Source organism: Myotis brandtii, unplaced genomic scaffold (genome assembly GCF_000412655.1).
Source record: "Myotis brandtii unplaced genomic scaffold, ASM41265v1 scaffold550, whole genome shotgun sequence".
Taxonomy (NCBI): domain Eukaryota; kingdom Metazoa; phylum Chordata; class Mammalia; order Chiroptera; family Vespertilionidae; genus Myotis; species Myotis brandtii.
Window position 1 is genome coordinate 4,090,721 of NW_005370043.1, and position 16,343 is coordinate 4,107,063.

Consider the following 16,343-nt stretch of genomic DNA (forward strand, 5'->3'; position numbering starts at 1 on the left):
AGGGGGAGAGGGAGAGGGAGAGGGAGAAATATCAGTTGCCTCCCATACAGGCCCCAGGGACCAAACTGGTAACCTGGGTATATGTCCTGACAGGGAATCAAACCCCAAACCTTTTGTGTACACGATGACACTCCAAGCAACTGAGTCACCAGGACAGGGCAATCACATTTCATATTTAAGCATAAGCAGATGGAAGCATCCATCGCCTCATTCTTATTAAAGGAACATGATTATAAGCCAATTAAAATATAAAAATTAGCTCTTCATGCAAAATACAGTGATGATGCAAATCCTGCATCTTTATACTGAAACTTTCTACACCATCAGAAGTTTCCAAAATCCATTCCTGTGCTTTTAATGGCTGCCATCAAATTGCTCCTGATCTTTCACAATGTCCCTATAATAACTCTTTGGAAGTAATTTCACCTAACACTCCAAACAAACCCATTACATTAATGGATTACAGGCATTTTTTGAAGTAGTTTGGTTTACTAAATGTAGCCAGATGGTATAGGTTTATAAGTTAAAATGGCTGTAAAGCATTAGACTGATGATTTAATATCTTATAAAGTGGTCAGCAGATACACACCAGGAATCACTATTAGGTAAAGGGATACAATGGTCTAATCAACTCCTGTTCAATTCGCAGTGGTATATGCTTGAGATAGTAACATGTCTCAGTGAAGGGGAGAGCACAGTAATGAGGTACACACAGGTTGTTCGCACAGAAAACTGTTTGCCTGTGGCTAAAACAAAATCCAATGAGTGAAGAGGGGGCAGAAATCTATTCTATTTAACAAAAGATACAGGTACAAATTCAGCTTTAAAATGATTATTTCTAATTTATAAACATGCATTTCTTTTGTTTTAAAGGGAAATTTAAAATGCAATTTTGGAAAAACAAAAATTTTTTAAAAAGTTATAATTGGCAAGATTAAGCAAGTGGTAATAAGCAGTTTTGGGGAGGGTGTAAGTTGGTATATCTTTCTTAGAGGATAGTTTGGTACATGTGATAAAAGCTTTAAAATGTTCATATGTTTGTGTGTGTATACATATATATGAGTGTGTGTGTATATATGTATATATATATTATTATTACAATAGGTATTTGATTACCGTGCACAGTGAGATTGTAAAGCCTGGAATTTACATATTTAATGTCACAGCAAGGCTGCTGAGATACCCTTTTTTCTAAAATACTCAAAAATGTTTCTTTTTCATTCCTACAATTTAAATATTCTGTTGATAAACTGTCTTAGAAATCCAAAGGCAAGTATATAAGTTAACATATCTTGAAACTAAGATACATCTCAAACCAGATAATGCTTCAGAAAAGATGTTACTTGAACCAGTGTGTGGGTAAAGAGGGTGAGTAGAAGAGCATGAGATAGGGAGAAGATAGGGAAAAGAGCAGTTTCTATCTCCAGAATTTGATTTTTTTTTTGTATTTATATTCCAAGAAGGTACGATTAAAGGACTCAGTTTGTAAAAATGAAGCCAAAAAAGACTTAAAAAGATGTATAGCTAAGATCCAGTACTATTACCATTGTAACATATCTTCCAGGCAAATTAATGGCTCACAAACACCCGTAGACATACCTGGCAGAGCAGTTATGAAATCCCTCTGCAGCATAGGTTTAAGGTACGAGTTTATGTGCCCATGTTGGTAATGACACATTTGGGATATAAGATGTTCCACAAATTCCACTTGATCGGACTCTGACCACTGCTCAAAATATTTGACACACAGTTCCTTTTCCTTCTCATAGCTTGCCGAGAGTTTCCGTTGCTTGGGCACAATCATACTGGAAGTGCCATTGGCAAGTTTTGTCTGTAGAAAGGGTGGATTAAAAACACACACACATAACAGTAAGTATTGAAAATGAGGGAAATATATAATTTGTTGGTCTTGCATGCTATGTTATGTCTATATGATAGAGCTCACTGTTACACTTACTAATTGAATATTTGTGAACAGCAATTACAAGGAAAGACACAGAAATACCATAGTAAGTTGGTAAATTGGGAATATTGCTGGATGACTAGGCATCCATTTCCAAACGTTCATAGGAAGACATTATTTGGGGATATATATAGATGAAAACCAAAAGCTGAAAGCATGTTGTTACTATTACTAGCAAGCCAAGAAAGCTAATTTCCTTTTTCTTTTGCCAGGCAAAGGAATTTGGACCTAATTCTGCAGAAAATGGTTCAACAGCAAAGCTTCTTGGATAAGAATAAGTAGAAAATGCAAAAAATGGCTTTGCAGTTAGAGCAGAAGTGGCACACAGCTCTGCACTGAGGTGCTGTAGGATGGAAGACTGATGAAAATAACTAAGAGCAAGTTCTGTCTTCACTTCTGTTGGGGATGTAGGCTGGGATAGCTCCTTATTTTCATTCTTCCATTGATTTTTCCTATTTTCTTTAAGGCTTATATAAAACCTTTTGTTCAGTTTTAAAATACATTAATTTATAATTTGCTTTTTCTTGTATATATCAGTTACTAGACATTTATACAATTACTGACAACTTATTTTTTAATAGTCAAATAAGAAATCCTCCATACAAAGAAAGGCCAATGACTAATTTGAGACTATGGTACCTTTGGAGCTAAAGCTCAAATAACATTTATATGCTTCATCTACTCTTCTTCCCCCACCCCACCCCCAAAAAAATCCCATCTCCACTGTCATCAAAATTAAATGCCATAAAGTCTTTTTTTATTAATTGGTTCAGTCAATAAATATTAAGTAAGCATTTACAACATGCCAAACATTGTCCTAGGTGCTAGGAATACAACACTGAACAAAAATAACAGTCTATCATTGGGGGAACTTATGTTCTAGTGTGTACAGCAAGTTAAAAACAACCAAATAAATAGAAAATATAATGTCTACAGTGCTATGAGAAAACTAAAGCAGGATAAGGGGATAGGCAAAATTATATGATGGTCCCAAGAAGCTTGGCTACTGATGTACATACATCTTTCAGTTTTCAAACAAACATGTAGGTACTGCTGTGATTTAATTAAGGTCCCAAATTAGTTGACCTTAAGGTTGGGAGATTTACTCTGGTGGGTCTGATCTAATCAAATGAACTCTGTAAAAGCAGAGTTGGTGGCGGAAGAGGAAGGAGACCATGGCAAGGAATGCAGGCAGCCTCCAAGAGCTGACAGCCAGTAAAGAAATGGGGATCTCAACCCTACAAAGGCAAGAAACTGAATTCTGCCAACAACAATAAGCGAAGAAGAGAATTTCCCCCCAGAGCCTCTGGATGAGAACTGGCCAACCCTTGATAGATTTTTTTTTTTAAATCCTCACCCAAGGATATATTTTCCATTGATTTCCAGACTCACATATAGTCAGTTGATTTTTGAGAAAGGTACTAAGATAATTCAATCGGGAAAGAATAGTCTTTTCAACAAATGATGCTGAAACAACTGGATATCTGTTTAGAAAAATGAACTTGCTCTTTACTTCAGATCACAAACAAAAATTAACTTAAGTGGATTCTGGATTTATATGTAGAACTTCTAGAAAAAATATAAGAGGAAATCTTGTTGCTATGTGGATAGGCATACATTTCATAGATAAGTCAGTATGTGGTAAAATTTTAAACTTCTGGTTTCAAAAAAAACAGTTAAGAAAATAAAAATTCAAATCATAAACTATGAGAAAATATTCGCAATATATGTATTTGATAAAGGACTTGTATCTAAAAATATATAAGGAACTCCCAGAACTCAGTAAGAAAACAAATAACCCTTTTTTCTTTAAGTAGGCAAAAGACTTGGAGAGACACTTAACAAAAAAAGATCCAGGGATGGCCAATAAGCACATGAACATCATTATGACTAGAAAACGCAAATAAAATCACAAGACACCACTACAAACTTACTAGTAGGTCTAAAAGTAAAGAGACTGACCATACCAAGTATTGGCAAGAATGAGGAGCAATTGGGTCTCTCATACATTGCTGGCAGTAATGTTGACTGGTACAACTACTTCAGAAAAACCGGTTGACAATTTCTTATAAAGTGAAACATACTTATTATATGAGCCAGCAATTCCACTCCTGGGTACTTATTCCTCCAAATGAAAACATATTTCCACACAAAACACTTGTACATGAATTTTCATAGCTGCTTATGAATAAGAGTCCCAAACTGAAAGAATCCCAAAGTCCATCAAGAGCTGAACTGATAAAGTTACAGATACACAAAATGACAAGGATAAATCTCAAAAACATGCTGAACAAAAGAAGCCAGGCACAAAAGAGTACATACTTTATGATTCTCTTTATATGAAACTCTAAGGATAACAAATCTAATTTATAATAATAAAAACAAATCAGTGGTAGCATGGGGCTGAATGTGGGGGTGGGACAGACTGAGTTAAGGGCAGAAGAGTTTTGGGGGCAATGAAAATGTTCTACAGTTGTTACACAGGTGTATACAGTTGCCAAAATTCATCGAACTGTATACTTTCAATGGGTGTATTTTATTATATGTAAGTTACCTTAATAAAATTGATTTTAAAACTTCTAAGGATAGGGTATGTCTAAGGATAAATGCCACTGTAATATTAATTTCATTGGTAATGAAGATATTACATTTGTAGAGATAACAAAGGTAAAGGCCTTTGTTATCAACCCTCTTCCTTCTATCATTCTCCCATACAGATTTTTCTACTAATGTCTGAAGTAAATGCAGCAAAATTTCAATTTGAGAACCTTTAAAAATCCACAAGGGTACAGTGAAAAAGTTCACTTATTAAAAACCTAAAAGGTTGTATATTAGAGTGTATGGGAGAGAGGGTAATGGTTATTGGTGGCAATAGAATTGATTTGGCCTTCCCAACAAAAGCCCAATGACTCAACCACTACTGTTCAAATGTCTAGGAAAGCTGACAAACAACCTCAGTTTAATGGTAACACTAACTTTCTGCCACCCCTGCACATCTCCTTTTCTGCTATTCTGTTAACAATGAACAGTTATCTCCAAAAGAAAGAAGCAAGAAGCTGTCAGGTGACAAGCACACAAAATGAAAGAAAAGTATTTATATGATTGTCCACAGCTTAGTCCTCAAAGGCTAAGGGCTAGCATTCCCCACCCACGCCTCCTCCTCCCCACCCCCGAAGACATAGTACATGCATCACTTTCAAAATTACCATAAATTTCTCTGAAGCTGCCGCAAGGGCCAGGATAGAAAAATACACTCTTGCAGACACCAACTAGTCTAACCAACACACCACTGTAATATTAAGTGTGCTGACTTTGCTACCTGTATAGGTTGGAAGATACAGCATGGACTGGTTAAACTTGATGGTAAAAATGACAGATGTTTCTAATTTGCATGCAACACCTCCTTTATTTAACCACTAAGAAAGGGCATGGTAAGTAGAGAAGGAAAATGTTCCAGACATAGGACACTATTTGCAATTAGGGGAGCAAGGCCTAGGTAAAGGCCTAGAGAGATGCAAATGATATTTAAGGATTCTGTTTGGCTTTAAGAAGGGCTTTGAAGAAAGAATGGCATTGAAACCTATAGTAGAGGGAAGAAGATATAATGATTAATAGAATGAATCAATATAAGATAAAATGGGCAAGGGTTGTGCTGGGGGTAAGGCTATATGTTTCTCTCATGAAACTTTAGAGTTATCAAGCAACCAACAGCCATTTATTGAGTGACTACTCTGTGCTGGGCATTTTTCTAGGTGCTAGGGAAGCTGTAGAGAAGAGGCACACAGTTTCTTTACCTTCTCTGGGGAAGGATAGAGGCAGAATATATAATAAATATATTAATTCCAGAAACCAGTAAGTATTGTGAAGAAAACAAAAGATGGTAACATAAAATAGGGAGTGAGTAGTACAGCATACTTTAACTGAGGTGGTCATGAAATGATGCTGAAGGAGGTAACATGTGAACTGAAATCTAAATGTAAGTCAGTCTTCTGAAGATCTGGGGAAAGGCCTTCCAAACAGAAGAAAGAGCAAATCGAAGCTGTGTTCAAGTGGAAGACAGAAAGAAGGCTAGCACAGCTGGGACAGTGAATGAGGGGGGCACTGGTGGGAAATGAGGTCATGAGGTGGCCTGGAGCCAGATCATATAAGGCCTTCTGGGCCTCAGTAAGGAGTATGGATCTCATCCTAAGTGTAAAGGAGAGCCCCTGAGGTTTTGAAGTAGTCAAATATAACATCATCTGATTTATGCTTTAGAAATATTTACTCTAGCTGCCACACAGAACATGGCGGTGAGAGCTGGGAAGGTAGGAAGAAGATAACAAGAACAAGCTGTGAGAGCAGAGGCAGGAAGACCAATCAGAAGTCTGATAAAATACTCCTGCACGTGGTGATAGTGGCTAAAATTAGAAAATTTGAAGAAAGGTATTTTACCCTCACACGAGAGGAAGGAAGAGAGAGGGCCTGTTGAGAATATAAATCCAGGTTATAATACACATTTATTTCAGTATAATGATTTACTGATCCTTCAAATATTTAATTTGATACATTAACTTGAATGGGGATTGAACCAGGGTTCTTGCTCCTGCAGCCAGGAGAAACAAGAGTCTTGAGGCAGAAGGGAGGATTAAAAAAAAAAAAAGTGTTTATTGATTCTAGAGAGAGAGGAAGGGAGAGAAACACCGATGAAAGAAACAGATTGGGTCAGCTGCCTCTCGCATGCCCCCCACGGGGGACCAAGCCCATCTGGTAACCTCTTGGTGCACAAGATGATGCCCAACCAACTAAGCCATAGTGGCCAGGGCAGAAGGGAGGATTTTTAAAGGTCTATACTATACTCTCTATTGGCTATTGCCAGGCTTTATTTAGTTAAATAAGAATTTTAAAAAATACTGATTTTAAAGTTCTTTTTTCTATTGTTTTTCTTTGATTTATCTTTAAAAAAAAGTTACATCTCTTTTAAAAAAAGTTAACATTGTCTTGGTTGAATTAAAAGGAAATGGTATAGTCAACATTTTGATTAGAATTCAAAGAAATAAGTAGGCACACCTAGCGACGGAATGGTGATAGCAGGGAGGTCCAGAACAGTTCTACAACTCCTACAGAGCCAGGGTAGAAAAGAAAAAGGGACCCAGAAGGGACAGCCCATTAGCATTTTGGCATCTTTTAACAAGGAGATTTCAAGAGAAAAAGAATTTGGCCATAAATTGAACATGCTGAGTAAAAAGTAATGAATACTCAAAAGTGGGATATAACCCTTTAAAACTTTCAGTGACCAAAGAAGTAGTTCATTATCTTTTTGGGGTGAGAGTGAAAATGAAAAGAAAATGGTGGCTGTACATATAGATGGGATATACAGTTCAACCGAAGTAAACATCACATTTCACAGTGGGATTACTGCATTAATATTTTAACAGCTTCTACTAAATATGATTACATATTAGGTGAACTCATAAATATGTCAGATCTGATTAGTGAACATGGAAGACGGGAAGGGGCAGATTTGTCAGCAGAAGGAAAGTTTACATTATGAATCTGATTTCTAATAACCAACAAGAAAAAGCTTGCAATCACTTCAATTCTTTTAAATGAAACTCACTAGGAAATGAACTCACAAATGTACCAGTGTAAATGATTATTTGAAGACTGGACATTTTTTTCTATTTACTAATTACAGGCAGAGTCATATAAAAAAATTCATCAAGCCAAGCCTTTTTTGTTAGTTCTGAATTTTTGAGGTAAAAGGATAAGATAGTCACTTAACATTTTTAGGTTTCAAAACTGGGGCTCTTATTTCTGTAGTGGGTTCCTTCATGCAACTTTATAGCTTCCAGGGCGATAGGTTCTTTTGTTCTAAATCAAGACACTCGCAGCAGTTTAATTTACTGCTGCATTATTATAGCTACTAACTACACACACCTCCAAGGCTGGTAAACCCACTGATGTAGGCAGTACCACCTTAAAAGGATTTTTGGACGGGTCTTAGTAATGGGGAGGAAAAAAAAGGACATAATGTTTAATTATAAGAAATGATTGAAATAGGCACAGACATACCCCGGGTGCCTCTGCACTGCAGCAAGCTCTAAACTTGTTATCGTTAATGGTTTAAATTTCACTGTGCTAATCATTTCAGGACACAAGCCTTTCTTGATAATCTAATGAATTATTCCAACATCCTTCAGCAAAAAAAATCCTCCATGACAGCACTAATTACAAGACGTTTTCCCAGTGCTTATGTAAAATATGACAGAGCAGCAGCTTAGGGAATTGCAGAAAACTGCTTCTAATTTCCACTGAGAAACTGACAAACACCTCTCTTTCATCTCTCCCAGCTCTCAAGTAAGATTTAACTTTCTCATTTAGTTAATTACCGAGTGAGGATCATCATTTCCCCGGATCGGAGCGGCACGGAGCCTTTATCGTGTTAACTTGTGAACTTGATCGATGGCTGCTGCTAAAACTTAATAACTTCACCCCCTGGCAAATTGTAAGATAAATATAATAGGAGAAACTCTGACAGTAAAAACCTGCCAGAAATGAGCACTGTGTTTATGTTTCTTTGCAGGCAGCAAAAAAACAACCAACAGCTTATTACTGGTTGCGTGTTACTTATATTTAAAAGACTCCAGGCACTTAACTTTCTATGTACTGTTAAAACTTTGCTCATCAGATGGGGAAGAATGGGGGAATGCACCAGTGATGCAGATTTGGGGAAGTGAGGAAAGAAGGCGGGGAGGACTGGGAGAAGAGTAAAGCAAGGGAACAAATACATTGAGTAAAATTTTTTAAAATGTCACGTTTATCATATAAAATGTCCAACCAGCATAAACAGGCATAAAATCTTTAAAATAAATCTGGACTTCTAGGATACAGTATGAACTATATCAGGTAGCAAAGCAAGAGAATTTCGCTCACTCAAATTTTTTCAATGACCATAAGTTCATGCCTGAAGAATTCAATTAACTGCAGAATTCCTAGATCTCTTTTCAAAAACCCCTGCAGCTAGAAAACCATTCACTAACGACACCAGTTAACCCTTTCTGAACCAAGTACCCTACAGCTAGGAAATGCATAACTATGTCTAGAACATGTCATCCAGTCTTATATTCACTTTCCACATCTAAGCTAGGCAAATGAGAAGGAAATAATCTGGAAGTTCTTTCTATCAAATTTGAATCTGAACTTGGAATTTTAACATTTACCTGTGGAAGAGTTCATATCATTGCCTAGGACATCATGAATTTTATGCCTTTTTATAACCGACAAGGTATAACAATAATAGAATGGCTGCTCACACATGCTAGTCCCCTCTCCCCACCAACTGATGAACTGGGCTGAAAACAAATCTACATATAAATTGCCAAGTCTGTCACACTGACCATCCTCATAGCATAGAAATATTATAGAAAAACAAAATACGAACTACATTTTGGTGAGGGTAGAGAAAGGCAGAAGAAGTCCTGTAGGACTTAAGAGTTTAAGCCTACCTTGTGAGACAGTATTTAACATCCATTACCTGCTGTGAGAGCACCAACAGCTGAAGTCTGAGGGGCCACCATTTTGAAAGTTGAAAGGATTTGGAAAATTGAATATCAAGATGGCAAACAAAATTTATATTCACTAGAGGATCAAATCTTATTCCTCATTTTATTTGTTTTTACTTTCATTAAATGAGGATCTACTGGGGTCAGGCACAGAAAGATCAAATGATTTTTAAAACACAGCATTTATAATAGATACACTTTACACAATATGAAAAACACAAAAGCATGAAGAACATAAAAATTATTCATAATTTCCACCATCAACAAAATAAACAATGTTCACATGTTGGTGGGTATATATCTTTCTGGTCTTTAGAAAAATCATTAGTCAATTATTTGATGTGGGGAGGATGTTTGTTATCTGGAGTATTCTTTGGCTATAACATTAAATTAATCATAGCAGGCAAAATTTATCTTCTTTGTTGAACACCTCAGAATAGTCAAGATCTGATCCTGGAAGATACAGAGTTATAGGTGATTGTGACTGTGGAAAGGAGGGGAAAGAAGAGGATGAAGAGGAGGAAGGAGAGAGGTGAGAAAGAGGAGGGGGGAGTTGAAGGGAAGTGGGGGGGGGAGAAGCAAAGGAAAGCAGAGTAAAGAGGGAGAGGAAGGAGGAGTAGAAAAGGGAAAGGAAAAATGAAAGTGACTGGGGGTGGGGTGAAGGAGAGAGTGGTGACTGGGGAGCAGGGTTAGGAGAGAGACGGAAAAGAGATGAGAAGGGGGAGAGAGAGAGATGAGGGGTTTGGGAAGAGATGGAGGGATTAGGGGTAAGGTGGAGAGAAATGAGGGGGGAAAGAATAAGTATAATCAAATGCAAAATGGACCTAGCATTAACAAGCTCATCTGCTCCAAGAAAAACAATATGCTTGTTGGACAAACAGGTCCTCTCCCACACAATAAACAGTAAACATCAAAAGGGAGAGGAGAGGAAGAACTATTTTCCTAAACCACTGAATGTTTCAGGCAAAGTAATAAAGTTTAATTGTCTGGAATCTGGTTGCTCTTTCTGTAAACTTCCTCCGATAGAGGTTGCTCATCTGAATGTTAAATAATGTTAATATTTCCACAATCAAATTTCTGTGATGAAGCAAGTTTAAACTAAGAGTCTTCTCCCTAACTCCTCCCTCACATCCTCCCTTTATTTTAGCATCAGAAGGTTAAGCTCTACCATAAATAACAGGGAATGATGGAAGCACTGGTGGCCAGAAGAAAACACAAGAGACACACTTAAAGCACAATTAAAAACTACATGGAAAAAATATTGTCAGTTTTAAATAGAAAGGAAGAACTACCTTCCTCCTCTTTGTGCGCTAATCCTTACATTTTGTGTCCAATAAAAAGGTTTCAATGACGTGGTAAAACGTGGCCCTGAAGAAAGCCTCTGAGAAGCTATATCTAGAACCTACATTATGAAAATATAAGGTTTTGGGGGATAGGATCTCAAGAAGCCAACTCAGCTTTCTAGAAGAAGTTCAGCTCTTTCCAAATGCTTGTTAATGCATGTTAAATGCAGCAAGAAATAATCCTATGAGGCAGCAGCACAGGCCTCTCTTAGCTGCAGTGAATGAAGTAAATGACTTGTGACTTCGGGAAGTCTTGGTTATCTGCAGGTAAAACTTTAATAACCCTTGGAGCATCAAGGGACTAAAGACATTTCTCTCTGGAATAGTTGGGTAATTGTTTTCTTAATTTATCCAGGAAAAAGCTTAGTTTGGATGCAGCGTCTGTTTTTTTGTTTTTTGTTTTTGAGCAGAGGTGATCAAAGTAACTTGCTCAGATTCATATAAGTTAGTTGCGTTCAGACAAAATTTTAAAATGCAGTTGTTACATAAAGTATATACTCTTTCTTAAAATGAAATCTGGCTCTTCTTTTTTTTTTTTTAATGACAATGAAGCTCCATGTCTATGACTAAGACTAAATGCAGACCCAGAAGACTGCTTTACCATAGACGGATAAATATATTTCACACGAACACCAAGACTACAAGTGCCACATTGAAGACAGTCCTTCGAAGGAGCTATGTTTATGTAGAATATCATAAATAAATAACACTGGAGTTTGGAACCAAGTCTATCCCAGCTCTGCCATTTACTTGAAGTGTGATCTTGGCTAAGTTACTTAACCTCTCTGTGCCTCAATGACCTCATCTGTAAAATGGTGATTGTTACAATACTTACCTGGAAGGGTTAATGTTAGGATAAAAAAATAATACATGAAACGGCATTTATAAGAATACCTGGCACATAGTAAGGGCATTAGCTGTCTTTATGCTTTTAACTAGAATGTACATACTGCTGACTAAATGCAATGTTCTTTGCTTTGACAAGTTTAAGTCCAGAAACCTTTACTTTTAAATTCCGAAGGACAAAGATTATGACATAAGCCCTTTATGTCTATGTAACAGCAGCTCAAAAATTGGTAAAATGAATTTTTAACCCAAACTAATATAAGAAGTGGATATTGCTTTTTGGGAGTGTAGTGGTAAATTGCCTTATGGTGTAAACATAATTGTAGTCCCCGTTCTCTCACCAATAAGGATGATACTATCACTACACTGACACTTTGTTCATAAGAACTCTAACTTGGTAACCTTTAATCCACTGTTTTCTAAGGTAAGTTTGAAGTTTGAACACTTTTATATAGTAATAAAATATGTAAAATAGTATCATGAAAAATTTAAGAATCAAAGTAAAACTAAACTTCCAAAAGGAATAATGCTTGATATTTAACAATTGAAGAAGACAGAAAAGAGCAAAAGAAAGACCTCAAAATATATTACAATATGGAATAAAAGACATTTGAAATTCAATTTTTTTTCACTTTCTATCTTTCAAAGCAATTGACAAAACATATTCCCATAAAACTCAAAGTTATTGAGAGAAGAACAGTATGGAAATTATTATAATGGTAACAAGACTCTCAATGTATTGCTGGTTTCTACCAAAGAGCTAACGTCCTGTAGGTACAGAGTACAGTTTGCTTCCTTCAGACTCTGTAGCTTGTTTAGTATTCAGCAAAGAGAGCTAGGGCAGAAACCAGACTAAAATTCTAGCTGTCACCAGCACCCATTCTCCTTTCTCTCAAAAACTGGCAGAAAAACTATTAACTTGTAATTTTGTCTGAAGGTTATTTACATTTCCCTCACATAGGTACTATTTTTATGGAGTTCCATGGGCCAGAGACTGGCAGATTTTTGGTGTTTCTGAGGGAAGACTGAATTTTGAGGGTTACAAAAATTTTTCTTTTTCAGAATGGGACCAACTCCCACCAGGGATTTTTGTGTGTATTTACTGGGAGGGAAGGTGTGATAAAAAAATAAAAATCGGGAAGACAGTTACTTTCATAATATACTTGATTTAGAAATAGGAATTGTATTCTGCCTTTGCAGAATTTGGCTTTCTTAAAGCATAAAATGGTTTATATAAAGGCATTTCCTGGTTTACTAACTAACCTTTTTACTTCACTTGGGTGTAGCCTAAGCTCACATAAAGGACTAAAAATAGGAAATTCAAGGGTAGCAATTTTTTCCCATGAAATTTTTCTACTAGTATGTGTCAAATGTTCAGTTTCTATTTAAGGAATACATACTGAAATTTGATGCTTTGGAAACAAACCATTATGAAAAAGTTTTCTTATAGTTGACAAACATGTAAATAGTCCCAAAACAAAAATGAGGCAGCATGATGGCCTGATCCTATCACTAATTAGCTCCATGATCTTGGGCAGGTCTCTACTACCATGAGGTCTCATCTGTAAAATGAGTGGGTGGAGTGGATAATTTGTGGCTCAGTCTGGCTTTTATATTTTGAGTCTATGATTCAGTTCCAAGGTATATTAAAAGAGCTGAGCAAAAAAATTTAAAAATAGACTCATGCTCTACATTTTCTTATTAAAAAAGAACATACTAGAGTTTAAAGATACATCTCAAGTAAACAGAAGAATATCTGTCATAATATTATTTGGGTAAGCAATATATTTTCAAAATTCCAAGAATAAGTCAAACTTTTCTGCAACAATTGAGTCTTTTATGCAAACAAATGCTATTATTCTGAGTGACAGGTACACAGGTAACATCATTATTCTGATTTTTTGATATGCTAAAAATATTCCATAATTAAGAATTTAACATTTTAGACCTGGCCAGTAGCTTAGTTGGTTAGAGCATCATCCTGATACACCAACGTTGTGGGTTTGATCCTGGTCAGGGGACATACAGGAATCAACCAGTGAATGCATAAGTAGGTGGAGCACAGCAGATGGATGTTTCTCTCCTCTCTCTTTCTCTCTCTCTCAAATCAATAAAAAAATTTAAAAGAAAAAACTTATCAGTGTTAACCTTTTCAGGACTGACACTTGGATCTGAAGATCTAATATTGTCTTCTTGAAGTTTTCTGTGTCTCAATTTGCCTCATTTCTTTCATATCTACTCTCGTGTTTTTCCCCATCCATCTTTCTTCATAGTTCCCAGTATTTAAGGGAACATTTTCTAGAAAATTGCCAATAAATGAATATCTCTTTATTAAAAATCCTTTTACTTCCCACGATGGCAAAAAAATTATATCAATTTAATACACCAACTTGTCTTATTTAGGGCCACATCAAAGCAATATGGCTGCATGAAGAGTCTGCAAATAGATATGAAAAGCCTACTGGGATCCTCTTAATGCTTTATCAAGGTTATAGTGGTCATGATCAGATGGCTGCTGTTCTCTGCCAGTTTAATTCTCAGCACTATAGACCATAGCATGCTGTATCTTAAAGACTTTTTCTTTCAGATTCCAAAGGCCAACGAGTGTCCTCAAGGTCAAGGTAGCATATTAGCTATTGTAATAGATAAATGAATATGGAAATAACTGGAGCTCAATTTCCATTTGAAAAATTAAGTTTGTTTGAAATTTACAAACAGAATTTGTGACTTCAACTTCCATGGTGATAGTATTTTTTGATGGTGAGCAATCTAATGGGCCTACATTGTAAGTACGTAAAGCTGGAAGAGTGGGCTGATATTAGAATGGACTTAGACTAAGAGAGAAGCAATGACAATGTGGGGTGGGGTTGGGAGGCAGACAGAATCAAGACATTTTGGAGGACACAGTTTAGGGATAATAGATAGGAGGCTGGGCATTACTTATGGAGTAAGTAAAATAAATTATTGTTTTAAAGGTAGCATACTACACATAGTGTCAGACAAGCCTAGTTCAAGCTCTGTGTCTGTAATGTACAAACATGTAAGCTAGTTCTCTGAAAGCCTCAATACTTTTTCACATGAAAAAAGGGATAATGCCGAAACCGGTTTGGCTCAGTGGATAGAGCGTCAGCCTGCGGACTGAAAGGTCCCAGGTTCGATTCCGGTCAAGGGCATGTACCTGTGTTGCGGGCACATCCCCAGTGGGAGATGTGCAGGAGGCAGCTGATCGATGTTTCTCTCTCATCGATGTTTCTAACTCTCTATCTCTCTCCCTTCCTCTCTGTAAAAAATCAATAAAATATATATTTTTTTAAAAAAAGGGATACCACCACCTATTCCCCATGGTTATTAAAAGAAATAACAGATTATTTGTAAAATGCAAAGCACATTAAGTCTGGCACATAAATGCTCAAAAAAGGTAGCTCTTATTGTTTGCTATATGTAGAAACCATTGCAGCAATTCAGGCTGTATTAGGGCCTGCCCATCAAACTCTGAAACTGAAGTTTTAACGGAAATTTCTTACCAAATTCCCCAAGAGGGGAACTATTAATTTGAGTATTTTAAAATACGCTAACTTGCCGAAACCGGTTTGGCTCAGTGGATAGAGCGTCGGCCTGCGGACTGAAAGGTCCCAGGTTCGATTCCGGTCAAGGGCATGTACCTGGGTTGCGGGCACATCCCCAGTAGGAGATGTGCAGGAGGCAGCTGATCGATGTTTCGAGCTCTCTATTTCTCTCCCTTCCTCTCTGTAATAAATCAATAAAATGTATTTTTAAAAAAATAAAATAAAATATGCTAACTTGTTGGGTCACCATTAGCTAATGTGACTGGAGACAGAACTGTGAAGAAAGAAAAAAATAATTTAAGATGTGATTAGATTGTAAGAGCAGCCCAGTTAAACCAGGCTCGAAGACTCTGGGGAAAATCAAAGGAAACTACAATTTAGGAATTTTTGTGTATACTGAGTTATCTCACAAATCTATTAGGACTTTCTAAGTACAAGTGCTACACTAGGCAATGCAAAGGTCACAGAGATGGTAAATATTGACAAGCTGACTCTAAAATTCATAAGGAAATGCAAATGGCCAGGAATAACCAAGGTAATATTAAAGAATAACAACAAAACTGGAGGGCGTACTATCAGAAGTTCAGATTTGACAAAAACCATATACATATATGGTCATATAATTTATGACAAAGAAAACAATCCAGTACAGAGGAAAACACATATTTTAATAAATAGAGCTGGATCAACTGAGTATCACATTAAAAACAACAACAATAAAAACTTCTCACCTGTACCTAACATCACACACAAAAATCAAATGGATTATAGATCAAAATATGAAAGGTAAAAATAATAAAAATTTAAGAAGAAAATATAAGAGAATATCTTCATGACACTGGGGTCAACACAGATTTTTTAAAAAGTATATTTTTTATTGTTTAGACACAGATTTCTTAAGTAGAATTTTAAAATACTAATTATATATGAAAAAGATTGATAAATTGGAATAAAATTAAGAACCTCTGTTCATCAATAGATCTCATTTAAAAAGTACAGCCCTAACCGGTTTGGCTCAGTGGATAGAGCATCGGCCTGCGAACTCGAGAGTCCCAAGTTCGATTCCGGTCAAGGGCATGTACCT

General features: G+C 36.4%; 1 protein-coding gene across 23 annotated transcripts in view; it reads right to left on the minus strand.

The window, feature by feature from the left end:
* BTRC (beta-transducin repeat containing E3 ubiquitin protein ligase) overlaps positions 1 to 16,343 on the minus strand; it is a 175,035-nt gene that overhangs the window by 22,591 nt on the left and 136,101 nt on the right. For all 23 annotated transcript variants that reach the window (XM_005878300.2, XM_014549443.1, XM_005878295.2 and 20 more), the window contains one exon: positions 1,600 to 1,831. In XM_005878300.2, the coding sequence (XP_005878362.1) occupies positions 1,600 to 1,831 (232 nt within the window). The remainder of the gene's footprint in view (positions 1 to 1,599; positions 1,832 to 16,343) is intronic.